The sequence below is a fragment of the Lepus europaeus genome, chromosome 20 (genome assembly GCF_033115175.1).
Source record: "Lepus europaeus isolate LE1 chromosome 20, mLepTim1.pri, whole genome shotgun sequence".
Taxonomy (NCBI): Eukaryota; Metazoa; Chordata; class Mammalia; order Lagomorpha; family Leporidae; genus Lepus; species Lepus europaeus.
In genome coordinates, this window is record NC_084846.1 from 45,317,410 (window position 1) to 45,329,458 (window position 12,049).

At 40.3% G+C, this 12,049-nt stretch overlaps 1 protein-coding gene across 1 annotated transcript in view; it reads right to left on the bottom strand.

Annotated features, from left to right (window-relative positions):
* The window catches only part of SCIN (scinderin), a 67,865-nt gene that overhangs the window by 16,458 nt on the left and 39,358 nt on the right, over positions 1–12,049 (bottom strand). The window contains exons 5-9 of the mRNA XM_062178223.1: positions 8,843–8,935; positions 4,238–4,370; positions 3,120–3,208; positions 2,152–2,367; positions 1,245–1,366 (exon numbers count right to left, since the gene is read on the bottom strand). Coding sequence (XP_062034207.1) covers positions 1,245–1,366; positions 2,152–2,367; positions 3,120–3,208; positions 4,238–4,370; positions 8,843–8,935 — 653 coding nt within the window. The remainder of the gene's footprint in view (positions 1–1,244; positions 1,367–2,151; positions 2,368–3,119; positions 3,209–4,237; positions 4,371–8,842; positions 8,936–12,049) is intronic.

Here is a 12,049-nt window from a genome sequence, read left to right on the forward strand (position 1 = left end):
TCTACCTCTCCTCTCTCTGTGTAATTTTGACTTTCAAATAAAGAAATAAATCTTAAAAAAAAGAATTAAGTATCTTGATATCTGAAAAACATTTAGATTCTCATTATAGAAAGGTTCAACACTTAAAAATGGAAGAAGACAACTAAACGATTGAGCCTCCAGTCTCCTACTAGAGATAGTAGCTGTCAACAGTGTGGTCTTCCTTCCCCTGTGAATTGCTCATGATGGGGCCAAACCTGTCCTCAACGAACGGGCCACTGCCCACACAGCACCTGGACTGGAAACCTGGGGTCACCCTCAACTTTGTCATCTTCTCTGCTCCCCAGAGGCAATCTCTGCGATGCCAACTCTTCAACAGGTTGCACACTTGTCTATTCCTTTCCATCCTCATTGTCATATTATTCAGCCGGACTGCTGTGACAAATTCCCAATGGTCCCTCTCCCTCATTAAGACAGTGTTGTACATTAGGGCCTTGGGAGTCCCACCACCCAAGATTCTGATGTGTTCTTAGCAATATTCTATTTCACTTGATCTCGTACAATAAATGGAGTATGCCAGAATATATCGTTTGTTGCAGGAATCCTAGCCCTTGAGATGGGCCAGTGTAGTAGAGGCACTTAAATGACTTGGCTGAACAGTGGTCCTTCCTCCTTCAGCAAAGCTGTTGTTATGCTGATTCTAAGTAAATCTAAACTTTAGTTACAAACCAAATCATTACCTAAACCATGTGAGATAGGGATCCATGTGTTCTGGAATATTTTCTCTATTATTGTGAATTTCAAAGGGATAAAGAATAAGGACCCATCCATTTGATGTCTCTGGAGCAGGCAATGGAATCATATGGAATCACAAATTATATCCCTGCAGGTTTTTTTTTTTTTTTTTTTTTTTACTTTACTGCAACTTTGCAGCTCCGGTCAATATGGACCTCAGTGATAACCATAACACGAGACTGTACCCAATCCTGGCTGCTGGAGCATTAGTCTGCACAAAAGGTGAGATATTTAACTACTTGTCCACCAAGAGAACTCTACTATTTAGGACATCAAAACTTTTTTCCTGGACTATAGAGGGAAAACTTTAACTCCTGCTTGTGGAGAGCAGGTATAAAATATAGTCAAAATAATGTCAAAAACACTATATGAATGCTACACGAATCTCACCCATCCTGCATGGAATTTATTATTTTGGAAAAAACTCTGGCTTTGTCAAATTTGAGCTCTTGTGACGGGGGTGACCTTACCATGTGTAGATAATCTGTCCTCTGGGGTAAGTGTATAGGATAATGTAGCAGTCGCCACCATAGAATTCACCATAGGAATCTGGATCCACTGGAACCCTACCACTGCTTTCTACACGCCAGATCTGCCAGGGATGGGACACACAGACAAAGTTAGAGTCTGATTTATCTAACAATGTTTCTCATAGCTTTAAATAATCATTGATTTAGACTGATCATTAAACAACTTCAAATTATTTTTCTATTTAGTTTATAAATCATTTACAGGGAAAACATCTTTATCAATTTGGCAAGTTCTTGTGTTGACTTTTTAAGTGCTTATGTTTCTTTTGCTTCTTCTGCAGTATTTACCTCAGTCTGGCCTGTAGCTTAATAAATGCCTATTATTTGATCAATCCATGAAAATAATAAGACACTTGAGTGGAATAGTGAATTTAATATTAAGCTCAGGAATATATTCCTTAACTATATAGGAAAGGTTTTTCACCAGTTGTGAAATAATATATGCATTTTTCTCTCTCCCTATGTGTTAAGATATGAACCTATTCTTTTCCCAGGTGAGAGCTGGTAACTATGATCAAATAACAAAGACGATGCAACTGTCTGAATGTCTGTGAAATCCTACCCCCAACATAATGGCATTAGGAAGTGAGGTTTGGGAGGTTATGAGGGTGGAACCCACATGAATAGGATTAGTGGCCTTATAAAATGGGCCCAGAGAGTTCTCTGGTCCCTTGTCTACCTTATAAGGACACAAGAAAGTCAGCCATCCATGACCTAGGAAGCAGGTCCCTACTAAACACCAAACCTATCAAACCCCAACCTTAACCTTCCCAGTCTCGAGAACTGTGAGAAATAAATGTTGCTTAAGCCCCACGCTATGGTTTTATGCTGTAAAGTAGGTAAATACCTCCACTTCCCCAGAACCATCATCAACCATGTTATGCTGGGCAGCCATCTGTGGACAACTGTGCAACTGTGAGGCATCAAACGGAATTTGTTCTATTCGGGCCACCTTCTCTGTGACATACACTTTCCCAAAGCCATCACTCTGGTCTTTGTCTTTCCAGTCCTTAAAGAATTGCTTGAAGATTGGTGTTTCTCCTCCTTCTGGAAGAACCTGAATCTGAAATTTAGAACAGTAGTAGCAAACAGGAAGAAAAGAGATTGAGGTAAAACATTACTAGTAGAGGAAGAACTAAGTAATAAGAAGATGGTCTTGGTTTCTGCAATTGCAGATGTGAGTTTAGACACCAGGAAGCTAAGATAATCCAGCTCTGCTATTCTTATAACTGAAGTCATTGCCATAGAATTTGAATAAGATCAAGGTTAGGAAGAAGGTTCTTTCATCTGTTACCACAGCAGGAAAGTGAATTTGTCTGTCTTTCTACATTAGGTTCACCAGGGAACTTGACCTGGGAGAAATTATCTCATGGTGTTACTTAAGTCAGGACACAAGAATGAGAAGCACACATGGTGCTGGGAGATTCAGAAAGGCAAAGAGTAACTAGCCAGTGTCTAAGCTGATCTTGATGATGGCAAATATTATCTGAATGTTAGCCCACATCTGCATAGCTTGCTCTAGGGAATGACTGACAAGTGCTGTTAATCAGCTCTGGCTGATCCTGTTGAATTGAAGGCTGTGGAGGAAGTGAGTGTGCTCTTTTTCTCATCTGGCAGCCCTAGGAAGGGTTGATCTCAGATTCTGCAAAAATTCCATCCCCCAACAGTGGAAAGGACGTGTGACGTGACTGCACACTGGAGAACGACTCCACGTGGATGCGATACTTTGAACCCAGTCCTTTCAGGAGTTTTGTGGGGATGTCAGGCACTCCCACGTTTTAAATTCCTTTCTGTCCAGTTCATTTTTATGCATACTTGGGTATTTCTGGGATAATTCATTTGCTCCAGGAATTCTTCAGCTGTCTTCATTGCAGCCTTCCTCTCCTGGGGATTGGCATCTTTACCTGAAATACAAGGTAAATGAAAGAATTCTAGAAAGGAAGATATTATAGGATTAAGAAATATTTATGTATCAAAACTAGAGTTATAGTTTAATGTAAATATTACACTGACAGAACATCAAAATTTTCCTATTATGGTGCCAGCACTGTGCTGTAGCAGGTAAAGCTGCTCACTGAGACTCCATTTAGGCACTGGTTTTTGTCCCTGCTGCTCCATTTCTGATCCAGCTCTCTGTTAATGTTCCTGGGAAAGCAGTAGAAGATGGCCCAAGTCCTTGGGCCCCTGAATCCACATGTGAGACCCAGATGAAGCTCCTGGCTCCTGGCTTCAACCTGTCATAGCCCCAGCTGTTGCAGCTATCTGGGGAGTGAACCAGCAGATGGAAGATGGGTCTCTCTCTCTCTTTCTTTCTAACTCTGACTTTCAAATAAACAAATCATCTTTTAAAAAAGTTCCTATTATGTTAGATACATATAACAACACAGTAATGAATAGTATTTATTAAAAATCATTTTATGTTGGTCAAAATGCTTTATATAACACAACCCCTGGTAAATGATGCTAGTAGGAGGGAAATAGCTGAATTTTGTGTGAGATACTCACAGAACAAATCTGAAAAGGTAGAGTTTTTGTTTGTGTTTTGAGATGCAGAAGTAGAGAGGGAGGGAGAGAGAGAGGAAGGAAGAGAGGTAGAGAGAAGGAGGGAGAGGGAGACAGAGAGAAGGAGAGAGCGAGCTCCCATCCATTGGTTCACTTCCCAAATGTCTGCAATGGCAAGGGAAGGGCTCGGCCAAGGCTGGGCTGCAGCTAAGCTGGGGCCAGAGCTGAAGCTGGGCATTGAGCCCAGGTACTCCAGTATGACATGCGGGCATCTCAACTGCTGGGCTAAACACCGACCTCAGGTAGCCTTTCTCTTTTTTAAATCTTCAAAGATATTTTCTCTACCCTTCTGAGGAAATATCTATACAATGGAAATGTATACTATGTATTATACATTGGAAATGCAGCAACAATGCCAATGGCTTCTTTACCTTTCCATACAAAAATCTGTTTTGCGGCACCATGGTCCAAAATGAAGCATTCATCAGAAAGCAGCATTGCCATCGAAAAGGGATTTTCTTCAGCCACCACAGTCACTTTCATGGCTCCACTCGCATCTGAAACCTGATGTGAAAACCGTGAACTCCATAGTTTGCTTTGGGATGATTCAAATATTCAAAAATTAGATCATGGTAATGGTTGCACAACTCTGTACATGTAATAAAAAACTACTGAAGTGCATACTTCAAACTCATGAGTTTTATGATATGCAAATTGTATCCCAATAAAGTGACCAAACAACCAAGCAGACCAAAAAAATCCATGAACCTAATGATATCCCAAAAGATTTTATCTTTTAAAGCCCTTTGGGGGAAAAGAACCAATAATAAAACCTTAATTTTGACACCATGCTCTAACACCAGAAAATAACAGTGACTGTCATAATGATTAAGGTTTAGAGATGCTGGCATATGCTAAGCACTATGCAATGAATAGATGATTTTTTCATTGACATTTTAAAGTAATCTTTTCAAGTATATATTTATATTTTAAGAAAGATTTTATTTATTTATTTGAAAGATAGAGTTACAGAGAAAGGGAGAGAAAGAAAGGTCTTCCATCTGCTGGTTCACTCTCCAGACGGCTGCAATGGCTGGAACTGGGCTGATCCAAAGCCAGGAGCTTCTTCTGGGTCTCCCACATGGGTGCAAGGGCCCAATCTTTTGGGCCATCTTCCATTGCTCTCCTGGGATATAGCAGAGAGCTGGATTGGAAGAGGAGCAGCTAAGACTTGAACTGGTGCTTGCAAGCCAGTGCCGAAGGGGGAGGCTTAGCCCACTACACCACAGTGCTGGCCCCCAAGTACATATTAATCTTACACTTATTGTATATGCACAAAAAGCTGAAACTTCATAAATATGCATATTAGTATATGAAAACAATTTTCTAGGCAAAACTGAACCTAGGACGACAGGAAAACACGATGACAAGATGAAGCCAAGGGCGTCACTGTGAAGCCCTTTTTAAGGTCTCAGTTCTGAGCCGACGGCTCAGACTCCTTCTGTCAGAATAAAGGTCCTTGGCATTATTTGCAAACCCACAGCACCTTTGGCAGGTGGAGGTCTGGGATGCTCATAAATACCATACCCTGAACAGACAGCCCACAATCTCAGGGCTGAGGAACTGCAACAGAATACACGAACAGCCGGTAAAGCCACTGCCTTTGACACCGGCATCCCACGTGGGCACTGGTTCGGGTCCTGGCTGTTCCACTTCCAGTCCAGCTCCCTGCTAATGACCTGAGGAAAGCAGTGGAAGATGGTCCAAGTGTTTGGGCCTCTGCCACCCACGTGGGAGACGTGGATGAAGCTTCTGGCTCCTACCTTTGGCCTGGCCCAGCCATGGCCATCGTGGTTATCTGGGGAGTGAACCAGCAGATGGGAGATTTCTCTCTTTCACTCTCTCTCTCTCTCTCTCTCTCTGTAGTTCTGACTTTGAAATAAATAAATAAATCTTTGGGGAAACAAAAGGAATATATATATGAACCCAAAAGACAGAAACGATATCTGCTTATTCAGTCTCTACCTCTCTGAAAAAGATTTGAGATACCGACATTGATGTTTCTGCCTCATTTGCTTCAGAATGTTGTTTGTACACAAAACACACTTCAGAGTTTCTTGACCTGAAGAAGTGGTAAATGTTGGCAAACAAGATTGACATGCATTCTATGGCAATGCAAAGACCTGCAGTCCCAGGTGCCATTTCCAGAACAGCCATTAACAAACCACATCGGCTTCCCCGAGACATATTCTTTCTTAGCTTCAACTACTCTCCCTTGCAAAAATCAAAGGATTTAACTAAATGACACAAACAATGCCAATGCCTACTATGGGGAATATGAAATTAGAACACACAGCAACTAGAAGAAAATAGAAAATGTATAGGTAAGTGTAATAAAGACAGTAACGTCTGCATGACACATTTTGTAAAAGCTGAAGACTAAGGATTCAGCAGGTCAGCATTTACTGTGTGTCTCCACGTGATGGGCACACAGTAAGGAAGGCATTGATAAATTTCAGGTTACGCCTATAGAATGTTTCCTTTGAAGGTTCTTCAAGTTACATACACTTTTTGTAAAATATCAAAGTAAATTTATTCCGTCACACTTGGAAATGACTACAGGACATTTCTTACAAAGTTTATAAGTGGTCTTGCCACACTGAAATGATATTAATGTTAGTTTAGAATTCGCTGATTTTCCAAAGTCAACTTGTGGGCTGCTATGAAATTCTCTGGGCACTTGTTAAATATCCAGATCCCAGGGCCCACCCTCCATCAGTGGTGCTGTTTTTCAGCACCAGGGTAGACTTTGCATTGGGTATTCTTTTTTTTTTTTAACTTTTATTTAATGAATATAAATTTCCAAAGTACAGCTCATGGGTTACAATGGCTTCTCCCTCCAAAAACTTCCCTCCCACCCACAACCCTCCCCTTTCCCGCTCCCTCTCCCCTTCCAATCACATCATGATTCATTTTCAATTCTCTTTATATACAAAAGATCAGTTTAGTATAAATTAGGTAACGATTTCAACAGTTTGCCCCTATATAGCAACACAAAGTGAAAAAAAAATACTGTTGGAGTACTAGTTATAGCATTAAATAAGAGTGTACAGCACATTAAAGGCAGAGATCCTACATATTATTTTTTTAAAAAATTAATTAATTTTCTATGCCATTTCTTAACAAAGCAACCCAGGTGATTCTGTTTCCCAGCCTTCTTTGGCAACCACACATTATTTTCAAAAGGATTCATATTGTAGATGTACACAATACATTGTAGTTCCACTAGAGAGAGCCACAATCAAGCCTTAACGTTTTCCAGTTGAAAAGTATTTAGCCCATAATGCCTTCCAAGAGAGACAGCAGTTTTGATTGATGATGTGAAATAAAACATATTTATTAGGCTGTTGAAAATGGGTCTTAGAGAGAGTAATAAAACCATGAAGTAGTGAAATAGCAATTTCTTTATGGCTCATATCAAAACCATCATAGTTCACAGAAATGGTCACGTTTTTCCTTTGTCATCTAAGAAAAAAACACACCTCCTGTTAAAAAAGGAAGTTATACAATGCAACTTCACTTCCTTTAAAATCCTAGTTTCTGAACCACAAAGTCCCTTAGAGAGCAGCAAATATAACTCTTCCTAGTACAGATGAAATAACTCCTAAGTGCAGGGAGGTTATGATCTGCTACAAGTCATGTGTTTAGAAAGTTGCCAAGGCAGGGGTGGGGTGTTAAGTGGCCAGTTGCAACTCCAGCACCCAGCGTCCTGCTAACTGCACCTGGGCAAGGCAGCAGAGGACGCCCCAAGTACTTGGTCTCTGCTATCCAGGTGGGTGACTAGGATGGAGATGCTGGTCCCTGGCTTCAGCCTGGCCTAGACCTGGAGGTGACTGCCATTTGGGGAGTGAACTAGCAGATGGAAGATATTCTCTCCCTGCCCATCTCCCCCTTCCTCTGTTTGTGTGTGTGTGTGTGTGTTCTTCTCTGTCACTCTGCCTTCGAGGAAATGAACAAAATCATCTATAAAAAAAGTTGTAAAGGGGACAGAACACTTGAAGAATCTCATTTTCGCAGTCCTCGTTATGTCTTGTGGCTCTTTGTCATGTTTACCAGCAATAAAACAGTAAAAGTACAGAGCTGGGAAGAATGAGAGCCATCATCTAATGTAACGCCTCTGTCTCTGTCTCTCTCTGTCTCTGTCTCTCTCTGTCTTTCTCTCCAAGGTACCCTGGGCAGTCCTTTGCCTTAGGGCTGGGCGCTCAAGGTCTGCCACTTCTGGACTGGTGGCTTTGACTCTTCCTTCCAGCTGTTCGGCCTGGCAGCTTTGCCTTCCTGTAACAAAGAATGTCTTCACACATCTAAAGAGGAAGTCGCAGATCAGCTGAAGATACTATCATCTCATCACGAATTTCTAAGGAAAAGCTTACACAATATATTTACTCTCTAGAAAGCAAATATTTTGAAACAAGACATATTGTTGCAGGCTACTAGAGCAACACAGAATTGGGACTGGTGTGTGGCATTGCCAGTAAAGACTCCACTGGCAATGCTAGCATCCCATATGGTCCATGTTCATGTCCTGGATGCTCCAACTTCCAATCCAGCTCCCTGCTGGTGGCCTGGGGAAAACAGCAGCAGACGGCCCATGTATTTGGGCCCCTGCCACTCAGGAGGGACACCTGAAAAAGTCTCCTGGCTCCTGGCTCCTGCCTTGCACAGCTCTGGCAGTTGTGGCCATTTGGGGAGTGAACCAGCGATGGAAGAACTCTCTCTCTGTCTCTCCCTCTCTGTAACTCAACAAAAAATTAAATATAGAATTTTATGTAAGATATAAGTTCACTAATTTGTTATTATTAATAAAAAACCATGAAAAAGAATTCTTTAATAAATACACAAGAGCACAGAACCGATTGGCCCTACACACTTCCCTGTGATGGCAATGAGAGTGATAAACCGTGAGAATCCCTGTCATGACGGGCTGCATAGCTGTGGGCGGCTGTGCAGCAACAAAGGCCCCGCCCTGGTGAGCTCACCATGTAGAGTTTCGCCGCCCTCCTGTTGCTTATGTCTGCTCTGGTGTCATCATCGTCATCTCCCTCCTGGAGCTCTGGCTTTTTCCCTAAAACCTAGAAAAAAAGGAACATTGGATCAGATACAGATTTCTCATTCAAGGACATAAAGTTAAAAATAATAGTAAGCCATCTTACACTTATGAAGATGTTAATTATACACTAACTAAAATTAAAATGAACAAGTGCAGGGGTCAGAGCCACAGTGGTGGCAAATTCAAGTCCTGTTACCCTGATGATGTTCTTCGATGGTGGCTCTTACGCGTTCTTTGCATATGTGATGCAACCCAAAAGTTCAAGTAAAGTCTTTGGCAGGACAAAGATCAATCTTTGAATTTTTTCATATTAAACTCACAAAAATATATTGATAAGCACTTTAATAATTCACTAAATTAACTGATACAAATACTATCAATATTAAGGACAGGTGTAAAATATAACTTATTCTAAATAATGTAAATTTTATAAAAATATAGTAGAAATTCAAATTTAGACTATATAAAGAGATTTATTTAAATCTGATATTTACCATACAATGATATAATTTCTATTGTTTTCCTTATAATATAGTGCATGGAAATGTATACTGATGAAAGTCAGCCTACTGTAAAAAGTACATAAATCTAACCCTTGTGAGAGCATGGGTACTTTCACAAAGAACTTACCGCTTTGGGGAATATGCCATGCAGCAATCAACAAAACATTTTAATTACTGTACATGCTAAGTTATTGTAATAGTCTTTCTTTTCTGTTAAAAGTAGCATCATGCTAAAACCCAAAACACTTGCAACCGAAAGTTTTTTTAAATTTTTTTTACTTTGGTAGAAGTACATAGATTTCATACCAGCCATCAGACCTCCAGCCTCCTTTGTAATTATACCCCAGCCAGGACAGAGCTTTGGATAAACAGTCTGGGTTAGGAGCACATCCTGCTGGGAAGTCTCCCTGTGGGCCAGCTGACTCAGGGATTTGGGACACACTCTAACTTTTAATTTCCAGACAACAATTTCCATATTATCCAGTTATCTTAATTAGCTTCTCAAGGGACTGTAGCATAGCTGGAAACTGAACCTAAGGGATTTACCAAAATCAGGTTTAACTCCAGGGGTACAAGAGTGCTAAATATTGCTAGATATCTCTAAGGATCATTTAAACAGCATTTACCAAATACTTCACTGGGATACATAAATGAGTTTCCAGTCTCTTTGTCTGAATGTTAAGAATTGTATACCCTGCCTAGAAGGAGTATACTAAATATGACGGTTCTTTGGAATTAAAAGATGTTTATTTTGATGCCAAAAATTTGAAACCCATACATAATTTTTTTCATAATACACATTTCCATGAACTTTTTGAAGACCTTTCATATGCATGGATTTCATTTTTTTTTTGCAGCACAAACTTAGTTTTTAATCTCATTTTCTACAAACTTTTTGAAATTACTACTTATGCTTACTTTATCAACTGTGCCATAATTTTGATTTTTGTCATAAACTGTAAATACAGCTTTTCTTTTCCTCTGCAGGTAGGATCATGCTTATATTTAAAATATTTTCATTTTGGATTGCCTATGTGAGCAGCACTTAGCTCACATGATTGGTATGTGAAATAACATACAAGGGGCAAGAAAACACAGAAGCCTTATTTGAAAGTGTGTATTTCCTTTACTGTTCTAGTCAAGAATCTGTCACTCAAGTTTAGAGCTCTCCTTTCTTTCAATTATTTCCTATAAATTTCTATTTTAAAGTATTGCTGTCATATAACATGTCCTGAGCAGAACTGGTTTTCTACAAAACTGACCATTTTCAGTTCTCTATGGTGTCAGTGTACCTCTACTCTCCCTAAAATTAATGGACTTAAAGTTAGTCTTGAATTCTTTCTCTCCACCACTTTGAATCTCTTGCCCACTTAATCATTAAATTCTGTATTTTATAATAATGGCCAGCGTCACTGTTTCCTACTCCCTTCTTTGTTTTTTTAATCATCTTTTGCAAAACAACTAAAAAAAAAACCCAAAAAACAAAAAAGTTTGTTTATTTGAAGGGCAGAGTTACAGAGAGAGAAGGAGAAACAGAGAGAGAGACTGAGTTTCCATCTGCTGGTTCCCCAAATGGACCCATTGGCTGGGGCTGGGCCAGGCTGAAGCCAGGATTCAGGAGCTTCAACCAGGTCTCCTACATGGGTGGCAGGGGTCTAAGCACCTGGGCCATCTTCTGCTGCTTTCCCAGGTGCATTAGCAGGGAGCTGGGAAGGAAGTGGACCAGCCAGGACTCGAACTGGTGCTCGCACGAGATGCTCACACTACAGGCTGCTGTTTAACCTGCTGTGCCACACATCAGCCTGTATTTCTTTCTTCTGATCCTAGTGAAGGCCCTCCTTCCTCCTGTCACGGTTACAGCTACTCCTGTCAGTTCCATCTTATCTGCAGTTTGATCTCATCTTGTCATTCTACAACTTATGCGATACACTAGCTGGGAGGCCTCTCATTTCATATAGGAAACCCTGTCATTTGCAACAACATAGATGAACTTAGAAGACATTGTGCTAAGTGATATGAGCCAGATACAGAAAAACAAATAACACATGGTTTCAATAATACATGGATTATAAAATAGTGAAATTCATGGGGCTGCAGAGCCATTGTTACCAGAGTCTGGGTTGTGAGAGAAATGGGGAGATACTGGTCAAAGGGTATAAAACTTCAGTTATAAGCCGAATAATGGAGAGTTAATTCACAGCATGGTGACTATAATCAATAACGTGCTACATACTTGAAATCTGCTAAGAGATCTTAAGTATTCTCTCTCACACACACACATAACCATGGGAGTTGACAGACATGCTAATCAACTTGACTGTGGTAATCATTTCATGGAGTATATATAAAACCTCACATGGAATACCTTAGATACATACAATTTTGTCAACCACACCTCATAAAACTGGAAAATAATTTAAAAATAAAAAAAATATATCTTACATCTGAATCAATGGTCAATTGACCTCAGTGTGCCCAAGTGGCATCTGGATGACTTGATGAAATACAGATTCCCAACCACCATCTATTACATCACTAGTAAGTTTAGGGTGAGGCTCAGGCATCTCAATTCCAGGTGACTCTGAATTGGGCACTTACCATACCAAACCAGAACTCCTGTCTGCTTATCAGAC